Source organism: Salmo salar, chromosome 17 (genome assembly GCF_965601325.2).
Source record: "Salmo salar chromosome 17, fSalSal1, whole genome shotgun sequence".
NCBI lineage: Eukaryota > Metazoa > Chordata > Actinopteri > Salmoniformes > Salmonidae > Salmo > Salmo salar.
The window spans coordinates 33,824,420-33,838,337 of NC_138307.1; the positions used below are offsets into that span (position 1 = coordinate 33,824,420).

The 13,918-nt window shown below is 44.7% G+C and overlaps 1 protein-coding gene across 1 annotated transcript in view; it reads right to left on the reverse strand.

The window, feature by feature from the left end:
• The window catches only part of LOC106591129 (protein diaphanous homolog 3), a 667,062-nt gene that overhangs the window by 143,224 nt on the left and 509,920 nt on the right, over positions 1-13,918 (reverse strand). Inside the window, exon 27 of the mRNA XM_082963749.1 lies at positions 3,695-3,833. Coding sequence (XP_082819875.1) covers positions 3,695-3,833 — 139 coding nt within the window. The remainder of the gene's footprint in view (positions 1-3,694; positions 3,834-13,918) is intronic.

Here is a 13,918-nt window from a genome sequence, read left to right on the forward strand (position 1 = left end):
TCAGTGTTGAGGAGCTCAGCCATACATTGTGTTATCAGTGTTGAGGAGCTCAGCCATACATTGTGTTATCAGTGTTGAGGAGCTCAGCCATACATTGTGTTATCAGTGTTGAGGAGCTCAGCCATACATTGTGTTATCAGTGTTGAGGAGCTCAGCCATACATTGTGTTATCAGTGTTGAGGAGCTCAGCCATACATTGTGTTATCAGTGTTGAGGAGCTCAGCCATACATTGTGTTATCAGTGTTGAGGAGCTCAGCCATACATTGTGTTATCAGTGTTGAGGAGCTCAGCCATACATTGTGTTATCAGTGTTGAGGAGCTCAGCCATACATTGTGTTAGTGTTGAGGAGCTCAGCCATACATTGTGTTATCAGTGTTGAGGAGCTCAGCCATACATTGTGTTATCAGTGTTGAGGAGCTCAGCCATACATTGTGTTAGTGTTGAGGAGCTCAGCCATACATTGTGTTAGTGTTGAGGAGCTCAGCCATACATTGTGTTAGTGTTGAGGAGCTCAGCCATACATTGTGTTTCAGTGTTGAGGAGCTCAGCCATACATTGTGTTATCAGTGTTGAGGAGCTCAGCCATACATTGTGTTATCAGTGTTGAGGAGCTCAGCCATACATTGTGTTATCAGTGTTGAGGAGCTCAGCCATACATTGTGTTATCAGTGTTGAGGAGCTCAGCCATACATTGTGTTATCAGTGTTGAGGAGCTCAGCCATACATTGTGTTATCAGTGTTGAGGAGCTCAGCCATACATTGTGTTATCAGTGTTGAGGAGCTCAGCCATACATTGTGTTATCAGTGTTGAGGAGCTCAGCCATACATTGTGTTATCAGTGTTGAGGAGCTCAGCCATACATTGTGTTATCAGTGTTGAGGAGCTCAGCCATACATTGTGTTATCAGTGTTGAGGAGCTCAGCCATACATTGTGTTATCAGTGTTGAGGAGCTCAGCCATACATTGTGTTATCAGTGTTGAGGAGCTCAGCCATACATTGTGTTATCAGTGTTGAGGAGATCAGCCATACATTGTGTTATCAGTGTTGAGGAGCTCAGCCATACATTGTGTTATCAGTGTTGAGGAGATCAGCCATACATTGTGTTATCAGTGTTGAGGAGCTCAGCCATACATTGTGTTATCAGTGTTGAGGAGCTCAGCCATACATTGTGTTAGTGTTGAGGAGCTCAGCCATACATTGTGTTATCAGTGTTGAGGAGCTCAGCCATACATTGTGTTATCAGTGTTGAGGAGCTCAGCCATACATTGTGTTAGTGTTGAGGAGCTCAGCCATACATTGTGTTAGTGTTGAGGAGCTCAGCCATACATTGTGTTAGTGTTGAGGAGCTCAGCCATACATTGTGTTAGTGTTGAGGAGCTCAGCCATACATTGTGTTAGCGTTGAGGAGCTCAGCCATACATTGTGTTATCAGTGTTGAGGAGCTCAGCCATACATTGTGTTATCAGTGTTGAGGAGCTCAGCCATACATTGTGTTATCAGTGTTGAGGAGCTCAGCCATACATTGTGTTATCAGTGTTGAGGAGCTCAGCCATACATTGTGTTATCAGTGTTGAGGAGCTCAGCCATACATTGTGTTATCAGTGTTGAGGAGCTCAGCCATACATTGTGTTATCAGTGTTGAGGAGCTCAGCCATACATTGTGTTATCAGTGTTGAGGAGCTCAGCCATACATTGTGTTATCAGTGTTGAGGAGCTCAGCCATACATTGTGTTATCAGTGTTGAGGAGCTCAGCCATACATTGTGTTATCAGTGTTGAGGAGCTCAGCCATACATTGTGTTATCAGTGTTGAGGAGCTCAGCCATACATTGTGTTATCAGTGTTGAGGAGCTCAGCCATACATTGTGTTATCAGTGTTGAGGAGCTCAGCCATACATTGTGTTATCAGTGTTGAGGAGCTCAGCCATACATTGTGTTATCAGTGTTGAGGAGCTCAGCCATACATTGTGTTATCAGTGTTGAGGAGCTCAGCCATACATTGTGTTATCAGTGTTGAGGAGCTCAGCCATACATTGTGTTATCAGTGTTGAGGAGCTCAGCCATACATTGTGTTATCAGTGTTGAGGAGCTCAGCCATACATTGTGTTATCAGTGTTGAGGAGCTCAGCCATACATTGTGTTATCAGTGTTGAGGAGCTCAGCCATACATTGTGTTATCAGTGTTGAGGAGCTCAGCCATACATTGTGTTATCAGTGTTGAGGAGCTCAGCCATACATTGTGTTATCAGTGTTGAGGAGCTCAGCCATACATTGTGTTATCAGTGTTGAGGAGCTCAGCCATACATTGTGTTATCAGTGTTGAGGAGCTCAGCCATACATTGTGTTATCAGTGTTGAGGAGCTCAGCCATACATTGTGTTATCAGTGTTGAGGAGCTCAGCCATACATTGTGTTAGTGTTGAGGAGCTCAGCCATACATTGTGTCAGTGTTGAGGAGCTCAGCCATACATTGTGTTAGTGTTGAGGAGCTCGGCCATACATTGTGTTAGTGTTGAGGAGCTCAGCCATACATTGTGTCAGTGTTGAGGAGCTCAGCCATACATTGTGTTATCAGTGTTGAGGAGCTCAGCCATACATTGTGTTATCAGTGTTGAGGAGCTCAGCCATACATTGTGTTATCAGTGTTGAGGAGCTCAGCCATACATTGTGTTATCAGTGTTGAGGAGCTCAGCCATACATTGTGTTATCAGTGTTGAGGAGCTCAGCCATACATTGTGTTATCAGTGTTGAGGAGCTCAGCCATACATTGTGTTATCAGTGTTGAGGAGCTCAGCCATACATTGTGTTAGTGTTGAGGAGCTCAGCCATACATTGTGTTATCAGTGTTGAGGAGCTCAGCCATACATTGTGTTATCAGTGTTGAGGAGCTCAGCCATACATTGTGTTAGTGTTGAGGAGCTCGGCCATACATTGTGTTAGTGTTGAGGAGCTCAGCCATACATTGTGTTAGTGTTGAGGAGCTCAGCCATACATTGTGTTATCAGTGTTGAGGAGCTCAGCCATACATTGTGTTATCAGTGTTGAGGAGCTCAGCCATACATTGTGTTATCAGTGTTGAGGAGCTCAGCCATACATTGTGTTATCAGTGTTGAGGAGCTCAGCCATACATTGTGTTATCAGTGTTGAGGAGATCAGCCATACATTGTGTTATCAGTGTTGAGGAGCTCAGCCATACATTGTGTTATCAGTGTTGAGGAGCTCAGCCATACATTGTGTTATCAGTGTTGAGGAGATCAGCCATACATTGTGTTATCAGTGTTGAGGAGCTCAGCCATACATTGTGTTATCAGTGTTGAGGAGCTCAGCCATACATTGTGTTATCAGTGTTGAGGAGCTCAGCCATACATTGTGTTAGTGTTGAGGAGCTCAGCCATACATTGTGTTATCAGTGTTGAGGAGCTCAGCCATACATTGTGTTATCAGTGTTGAGGAGCTCAGCCATACATTGTGTTAGTGTTGAGGAGCTCAGCCATACATTGTGTTAGTGTTGAGGAGCTCAGCCATACATTGTGTTAGTGTTGAGAAACTCAGCCATACATTGTGTTAGTGTTGAGGAGCTCAGCCATACATTGTGTTATCAGTGTTGAGGAGCTCAGCAATACATTGTGTTAGTGTTGAGGAGCTCAGCCATACATTGTGTTAGTGTTGAAGAGATCAGTGGTTCATCGTTACCTGCGTTGACCTCCAGCAGTCTCCTCTTCTTCTGCTGCTGTCGCTCCTGCTTCTCTCTCTCCGCCTTCTCCTTGGCCACCCACGCTCTCCTCTGCTTCTCCTCCGCCTCTCTCCTCCTCATGTTCTCCTTCAGCGCTTGCTGTGGGAGGGAAGAAGGAGAGAGGCAGAAGGAGAGAGAGGCAGAGAGAGAGAGAGGCAGAAGGAGAGAGAGGCAGAGAGAGAGAGGCAGAAGGAGAGAGAGGCAGAGAGAGAGAGGCAGAAGGAGAGAGAGGCAGAGAGAGAGAGAGGCAGAAGGAGAGAGAGGCAGAGAGAGGAGGGGCAGAGAGAGAGAGAGGCAGAAGGAGAGAGATTTGTTTATTATCTATTTCACTTGCTTTGGCAATGTAAACATACATTTCCCATGCCAATACAGCCCCTTGAATTGAAATTAAATTGAAATTCAGAGAGAGAAAGAGAGAGAGAGAGAGAGAGAGAGAGATGGATAGGGAGAGGAGAGAGATAAGAGAGAACAAAGTAATGATATGTGTGGCCCATCTCAGACAGCTGCCAATCCTAGACATCTTTACCAGCCGCCATTACAGGAAGATTGCACAGTTCAGCTTCTTCTCCAACTCCCTCAGACAGCACACTAAGACAGGCTTCAGACTCAGAGAGAGGGAGAGGCTGGGTTAGGAGAGAGGGAGGGAGGGAGGGAGGCTGGGTTAGGAGAGAGGGAGGGAGGGAGGCTAGGTTAGGAGAGAGGGAGGGGGAGAGAGAGGGAGAGGCTGGGTTAGGAGAGAGGGAGGGAGAGAGGCTGGGTTAGGAGAGAGGGAGGGAGAGAGGCTGGGTTAGGAGAGAGGGAGGGGGAGAGAATGAGGCTGGGTTAGGAGAGAGGGAGGGGGAGAGAATGAGGCTGGGTTAGGAGAGAGGGAGGGAGAGAGGCTGGGTTAGGAGAGAGGGAGGGGGAGAGAATGAGGCTGGGTTAGGAGAGAGGGAGGGAGGGAGGCTGGGTTAGGAGAGAGGGAGGGGAGAGGCTGGGATAGGAGAGAAGGAGAGGGAGAGAATGAGGCTGGGTTAGGAGAGAGGGAGGGAGAAAGAATGAGGCTGGGTTAGGAGAGAGGAAGGGGGAGAGAATGAGGCTGGGTTAGGAGAGAGGGAGGGATAGAGAATGAGGCTGGGTTAGGAGAGAGGGAGAGAGAGAGAAGAGGGGAGAGAGGAGAATGAGAGAGAGAGAGAAGGAGAGGGAGAGAATGAGGCTGGGTTAGGAGAGAGGGGGAGAGAATGAGGCTGGGTTAGGAGAGAGGGAGAGAGAGGGAGAGAAAGGAGAATGAGAGAGAGTGGGAGAGAGAGGAGAATGCGAGAGAGAGAGGATAATGAGAGAGAGAGAGAGAGAGAGAGAGAGAGAGAGGGAGAGAGAGAGAGGAGAATGAGAGAGAGAGGGAGAGAGAGGGAGAGAGAGGAGAATAAGAGAGAGAGGGAGAGAGAGAGAGAGAGAGAGAGAGAGGGAGAGAGGAGGATGAGCCCTCATTATCCAGTGTTCTCTACTGTGTTCTGTGTCTGTTACGGACACTTAAGGATGTTCTAGAGAATGTCTGCACCCCAAATATACCCTATTCCCTATGTAGTGCACAACTTTTGACCAGGTCCCATATGGCTGTAGTTAAAAGTAGTGCACTACGTAGGAAATAGGGTATATTTGGAATGCCCACTATGTGAGGTGAGAGTAGAGTATGTTGCATTTTCTCTCCACTCTTCCATCTTAGACCATTAACATCTTGTTAGGAATACATCATCCCATTACAGGACAGGAGAGGAGAGAGGAAAGGAGAGAGGAGAGGGGGAGAGGAGAGGGGAGAGGCGAGAGGAGAGGAGAGGAGAGGGGGAGAGGAGAGGAGGAGAGGTGAGAGAGGGGAGAGAGGAGAAGAGGGGGAGAGGAGAGGGGGAGAGAGGAGAAGAGGAGAGAGGAAAGAGGGGAGAGAGGAGAAGAGGGGGAGAGAGGAAAGAGGGGGAAGAGGAGAGGGGAGAGGGAAGAGCAGAGAGGGGGAGAGGAGAGAGGGAGAGGAGAGAGGGAGAGAGGAGAGAGAGGAGAGGGGGTTAGGGAAGATGAAAGGGGGTTAGGGAAGATGAGAGGGGAAAGGGAAGATGAGAGGGGGAGAGGAGAGGTGGAGAGAGGGAAGAGGAGAGGGGAGAGAGGAAAGAAGGAAGAGGAGGGGGAGAGAGGAGAGAGGAGAGAGGGAAGAGGAGAGGGGGAGAGAGGGGGTTAGGAGAGAGGGAAGAGGAGATAAGAGGGAGAGAGGGAAGAGAGGGGAGGAGAGGGGGTTAGGAGATGGAGAGAGAGGGGGAGAGAGAAAGGGAGAGAGAGGGGGAGAGAGAAAAGGAGAGGGAGATGTGTGGGTGTGTGGAGATGAGATGACACACAGGCAATTAGAGTATCAACAAGCTTGAAAAACCTTTTCTGATCACAAAGGCAGCAATTCTCTATGTAATACTGGACCTGTACCTGTCTCTATGTAATACTGGACCTGTACCTGTCTCTATGTAATACTGGACCTGTATCTGTCTCTATGTAATACTGGACCTGTATCTGTCTCTATGTAATACTGGACCTGTCTCTATGTAATACTGAACCTGGACCTGTCTCTATGTAATACTGAACCTGTCTCTATGTAATACTGGACCTGTCTCTATGTAATACTGAACCTGTCTCTATGTAATACTGAACCTGTCCTGTCTCTATGTAATACTGGACCTGTACCTGTCTCTATGTAATACTGGACCTGTACCTGTCTCAATGTAATACTGGACCTGTCACTATGTAATACTGGACCTGTCTCTATGTAATACTGGACCTGTACCTGTCTCTATGTAATACTGGACATGTACCTGTCACTATGTAATACTGGACCTGTACCTGTCTCTATGTAATACTGAACCTGTCTCTATGTAATACTGGACCTGTCACTATGTAATACTGGACCTGTACCTGTCTCTATGTAATACTGGACCTGTCTCTATGTAATACTGGACCTGTCTCTATGTAATAATGGACCTGTCTCTATGTAATAATGGACCTGTCTCTATGTAATACTGGACCTGTCTCTATGTAATACTGGACCTGTACCTGTCTCTATGTAATACTGGACCTGTCACTATGTAATACTGGACCTGTACCTGTCTCTATGTAATACTGTTCCTGTCTCTATGTAATACTGGACCTGTCTCTATGTAATAATGGACCTGTCTCTATGTAATACTGGACCTGGACCGGTCTCTATGTAATACTGGGCCTGTCTCTATGTAATACTGGACCTGGACCTGTCTCTATGTAATACTGGACCTGTCTCTATGTAATACTGGGCCTGTACCTGTCTCTATGTAATACTGGACCTGTCTCTATGTAATACTGGACCTGTACCTGTCACTATGTAATACTGGACCTGTCTCTATGTAATACTGGACCTGTCTCTATGTAATAATGGACCTGTCTCTATGTAATACTGGACCTGGACCCGGTCTCTATGTAATACTGGGCCTGTCTCTATGTAATACTGGACCTGTCTCTATGTAATACTGGACCTGTACCTGTCTCTATGTAATACTGGGCCTGTCTCTATGTAATACTGGACCTGTCTCTATGTAATACTGGACCTGTCTCTATGTAATACTGGACCTGTCTCTATGTAATACTGGACCTGTACCTGTCTCTATGTAATACTGGGCCTGTCTCTATGTAATACTGGGCCTGGACTTGTCTCTATGTAATACTGGACCTGTACCTGTCTCTATGTAATACTGGACCCGTCTCTATGTAATACTGGGCCTGTCTCTATGTAATGCTGGACCTGTCTCTATGTAATACTGGACCTGTCACTATGTAATACTGGACCTGTACCTGTCTCTATGTAATACTGGACCTGTCTCTATGTAATACTGGACCTGTACCTGTCTCTATGTAATACTGGACCTGTCTCTATGTAATAATGGACCTGTCTCTATGTAATACTGTACCTGTATCTATGTAATACTGTACCTGTATCTATGTAATACTGGACCTGTCTCTATGTAATACTGGACCTGTCTCTATGTAATACTGGACCTGTCTCTATGTAATACTGGACCTGTCTCTATGTAATACTGGACCTGTACCTGTCTCTATGTAATACTGGACCTGTCTCTATGTAATACTGGACCTGTCTCTATGTAATACTGGACCTGTCTCTATGTAATACTGGACCTGTCTCTATGTAATACTGGACCTGTCACTATGTAATACTGGACCTGTCACTATGTAATACTGGACCTGTCTCTATGTAATACTGGACCTGTCTCTATGTAATAATGGACCTGTCTCTATGTAATACTGGACCTGTCTCTATGTAATACTGGACCTGTACCTGTCTCTATGTAATACTGGACCTGTCACTATGTAATACTGGACCTGTACCTTTCTCTATGTAATACTGTTCCTGTCTCTATGTAATACTGGACCTGTCTCTATGTAATACTGGACCTGTCACTATGTAATACTGGACCTGTACCTGTCTCTATGTAATACTGTTCCTGTCTCTATGTAATACTGGACCTGTCTCTATGTAATAATGGACCTGTCTCTATGTAATACTGGACCTGTACCTGTCTCTATGTAATACTGGACCTGTCACTATGTAATACTGGACCTGTACTTTTCTCTATGTAATACTGTTCCTGTCTCTATGTAATACTGGACCTGTCTCTATGTAATACTGGACCTGTCTCTATGTAATAATGGACCTGTCTCTATGTAATACTGGACCTGGACCGGTCTCTATGTAATACTGGGCCTGTCTCTATGTAATACTGGACCTGGACCTGTCTCTATGTAATACTGGAAATGTCTCTATGTAATACTGGGCCTGTACCTGTCACTATGTAATACTGGACCTGTCTCTATGTAATACTGGACCTGTCTCTATGTAATACTGGACCTGTCTCTATGTAATACTGGACCTGTCACTATGTAATACTGGACCTGTACCTGTCTCTATGTAATACTGTTCCTGTCTCTATGTAATACTGGACCTGTCTCTATGTAATAATGGACCTGTCTCTATGTAATACTGGACCTGGACCGGTCTCTATGTAATACTGGAGCCTGTCTCTATGTAATACTGGACCTGTACCTGTCTCTATGTAATACTGGGCCTGTCTCTATGTAATACTGGACCTGTCTCTATGTAATACTGGACCTGTCTCTATGTAATACTGGACCTGTCTCTATGTAATACTGGACCTGTCTCTATGTAATACTGGACCTGTCTCTATGTAATACTGGACCTGTACCTGTCTCTATGTAATACTGGGCCTGTCTCTATGTAATACTGGACCTGTACCTGTCTCTATGTAATACTGGGCCTGGACTTGTCTCTATGTAATACTGGACCTGTACCTGTCTCTATGTAATACTGGACCTGTCTCTATGTAATACTGGACCCGTCTCTATGTAATACTGGGCCTGTCTCTATGTAATGCTGGACCTGTCTCTATGTAATACTGGACCTGTCACTATGTAATACTGGACCTGTACCTGTCTCTATGTAATACTGGACCTGTCTCTATGTAATACTGGACCTGTCTCTATGTAATACTGGACCTGTCTCTATGTAATACTGGACCTGTCTCTATGTAATACTGGACCTGTCTCTATGTAATACTGGACCTGTCTCTATGTAATACTGGACCTGTACCTGTCTCTATGTAATACTGGACCTGTCTCTATGTAATACTGGACCTGTCTCTATGTAATACTGGACCTGTCTCTATGTAATACTGGACCTGTCTCTATGTAATACTGGACCTGTCTCTATGTAATACTGGACCTGTCTCTATGTAATACTGGACCTGTCTCTATGTAATACTGGACCTGTACCTGTCTCTATGTAATACTGGGCCTGTACCTGTCTCTATGTAATACTGGACCTGTACCTGTCTCTATGTAATACTGGGCCTGTACCTGTCTCTATGTAATACTGGACCTGTCTCTATGTAATACTGGGCCTGTACCTGTCTCTATGTAATACTGGGCCTGTCTATGTAATACTGGCCTGTACCTGTCTCTATGTAATACTGGGCCTCTCTATGTAATACTGGACCTGTCTCTATGTAATACTGGACCCGTCTCTATGTAATACTGGACCCGTCTCTATGTAATACTGGACCCGTCTCTATGTAATACTGGACCTGTCTCTATGTAATACTGGACCTGTCTCTATGTAATACTGGACCTGTCTCTATGTAATACTGGACCTGGACCTGTCTCTATGTAATACTGGACCTGTCTCTATGTAATACTGGACCTGTCTCTATGTAATACTGGACCCGTCTCTATGTAATACTGGACCTGTCTCTATGTAATACTGGACCTGTCTCTATGTAATACTGGACCTGTCTCTATGTAATACTGGACCTGTCTCTATGTAATACTGGACCTGTCTCTATGTAATACTGGACCTGTCTCTATGTAATACTGGACCTGTACCTGTCTCTATGTAATACTGGACCTGTACCTGTCTCTATGTAATACTGGACCTGTACCTGTCTCTATGTAATACTGGACCTGTCTCTATGTAATACTGGACCTGTACCTGTCTCTATGTAATACTGGACCTGTCTCTATGTAATACTGGACCTGTACCTGTCTCTATGTAATACTGGGCCTGTACCTGTCTCTATGTAATACTGGACCTGTCTCTATGTAATACTGGGCCTGTACCTGTCTCTATGTAATACTGGACCTGTACCTGTCTCTATGTAATACTGGACCTGGACCTGTCTCTATGTAATACTGGACCTGTCTCTATGTAATACTGGACCTGTACCTGTCTCTATGTAATACTGGACCTGTCTCTATGTAATACTGGACCTGTCTCTATGTAATACTGGACCTGTCTCTATGTAATACTGGACCTGTCTCTATGTAATACTGGACCTGTCTCTATGTAATACTGGACCTGTACCTGTCTCTATGTAATACTGGGCCTGTCTCTATGTAATACTGGACCTGTCTCTATGTAATACTGGACCCGTCTCTATGTAATACTGTACCCGTCTCTATGTAATACTGGACCTGGACCTGTCTCTATGTAATACTGGACCTGTCTCTATGTAATACTGGACCCGTCTCTATGTAATACTGTACCTGTCTCTATGTAATACTGGACCTGTCTCTATGTAATACTGGACCTGTCTCTATGTAATACTGGACCTGTCTCTATGTAATACTGGACCTGTCACTATGTAATACTGGACCTGTCACTATGTAATACTGGACCTGTCTCTATGTAATACTGGACCTGTCACTATGTAATACTGGACCTGTCTCTATGTAATACTGGACCTGTCTCTATGTAATACTGGACCTGTCTCTATGTAATACTGGACCTGTCACTATGTAATACTGGACCTGTACCTGTCTCTATGTAATACTGGACCTGTCTCTATGTAATACTGGACCTGTCTCTATGTAATACTGGACCTGTCTCTATGTAATACTGGACCTGGACCTGTCTCTATGTAATACTGGACCTGTCTCTATGTAATACTGGACCTGTCTCTATGTAATACTGGACCTGTACCTGTCTCTATGTAATACTGGACCTGTCTCTATGTAATACTGGACCTGTCTCTATGTAATACTGGACCTGTCTCTATGTAATACTGGACCCGTCTCTATGTAATACTGGACCTGTCTCTATGTAATACTGGACCTGTCTCTATGTAATACTGGACCTGTCTCTATGTAATACTGGACCTGTACCTGTCTCTATGTAATACTGGGCCTGTCTCTATGTAATACTGGACCTGTCTCTATGTAATACTGGACCCGTCTCTATGTAATACTGACCTGTCTCTATGTAATACTGGAGCCTGTCTCTATGTAATACTGGACCTGTCTCTATGTAATACTGGACCTGTACCTGTCTCTATGTAATACTGGACCTGTCTCTATGTAATACTGGACCTGTCTCTATGTAATACTGGACCCGTCTCTATGTAATACTGGACCCGTCTCTATGTAATACTGGACCCGTCTCTATGTAATACTGGACCTGTCTCTATGTAATACTGGACCTGTCTCTATGTAATACTGGACCTGTCTCTATGTAATACTGGACCTGTACCTGTCTCTATGTAATACTGGGCCTGTCTCTATGTAATACTGGACCTGTCTCTATGTAATACTGGACCTGTCTCTATGTAATACTGGACCTGTCTCTATGTAATACTGGACCTGTACCTGTCTCTATGTAATACTGGACCTGTACCTGTCTCTATGTAATACTGGACCTGTCTCTATGTAATACTGGACCTGTCTCTATGTAATACTGGACCTGTACCTGTCTCTATGTAATACTGGACCTGTACCTGTCTCTATGTAATACTGGACCTGTCTCTATGTAATAATGGACCTGTCTCTATGTAATACTGGACCTGGACCTGTCTCTATGTAATACTGGGCCTGTCTCTATGTAATACTGGACCTGTCTCTATGTAATACTGGACCTGTACCTGTCTCTATGTAATACTGGACCTGTCTCTATGTAATACTGGACCTGTCTCTATGTAATACTGGACCTGTCTCTATGTAATACTGGACCTGTACCTGTCTCTATGTAATACTGGGCCTGGACCTGTCTCTATGTAATACTGGACCTGTCTCTATGTAATACTGGACCCGTCTCTATGTAATACTGGGCCCGTCTCTATGTAATACTGGGCCCGTCTCTATGTAATACTGGGCCTGTCTCTATGTAATACTGGACCTGTCACTATGTAATACTGGACCTGTCTCTATGTAATACTGGACCTGTCTCTATGTAATACTGGACCTGTCACTATGTAATACTGGACCCGTCTCTATGTAATACTGGACCCGTCTCTATGTAATACTGGACCCGTCTCTATGTAATACTGGACCTGTCTCTATGTAATACTGGACCTGTCTCTATGTAATCCTGGACCTGTACCTGTCTCTATGTAATACTGGGCCTGTCTCTATGTAATACTGGACCTGTCTCTATGTAATACTGGACCCGTCTCTATGTAATACTGTACCTGTCTCTATGTAATACTGGACCTGGACCTGTCTCTATGTAATACTGGACCTGTCTCTATGTAATACTGGACCTGTACCTGTCTCTATGTAATACTGGACCTGTCTCTATGTAATACTGGACCTGTCACTATGTAATACTGGACCTGTCTCTATGTAATACTGGACCTGTCTCTATGTAATACTGGACCTGTCTCTATGTAATACTGGACCTGTCTCTATGTAATACTGGACCTGTCTCTATGTAATCCTGGACCTGTCTCTATGTAATACTGGACCTGTACCTGTCTCTATGTAATAATGGGCCTGTCTCTATGTAATACTGGACCTGTCTCTATGTAATACTGGACCCGTCTCTATGTAATACTGACCTGTCTCTATGTAATACTGGACCTGTACCTGTCTCTATGTAATACTGGACCTGTACCTGTCTCTATGTAATACTGGACCTGTCTCTATGAAATACTGGACCTGTCTCTATGTAATACTGGACCTGTACCTGTCTCTATGTAATACTGGACCTGTACCTGTCTCTATGTAATACTGTTCCTGTCTCTATGTAATACTGGACCTGTCTCTATGTAATAATGGACCTGTCTCTATGTAATACTGGACCTGGACCTGTCTCTATGTAATACTGGGCCTGTCTCTATGTAATACTGGACCTGTCTCTATGTAATACTGGACCTGTACCTGTCTCTATGTAATACTGGACCTGTCTCTATGTAATACTGGACCTGTCTCTATGTAATACTGGACCTGTCTCTATGTAATACTGGACCTGTACCTGTCTCTATGTAATACTGGGCCTGGACCTGTCTCTATGTAATACTGGACCTGTCTCTATGTAATACTGGACCCGTCTCTATGTAATACTGGGCCCGTCTCTATGTAATACTGGGCCTGTCTCTATGTAATACTGGGCCTGTCTCTATGTAATACTGGACCTGTCACTATGTAATACTGGACCTGTCTCTATGTAATACTGGACCTGTACATGTCTCTATGTAATACTGGACCTGTACCTGTCTCTATGTAATACTGGACCTGTCTCTATGTAATAATGGACCTGTCTCTATGTAATACTGGACCCGTCTCTATGTAATACTGGACCTGTCTCTATGTAATACTGGACCTGTCTCTATGTAATACTGGAC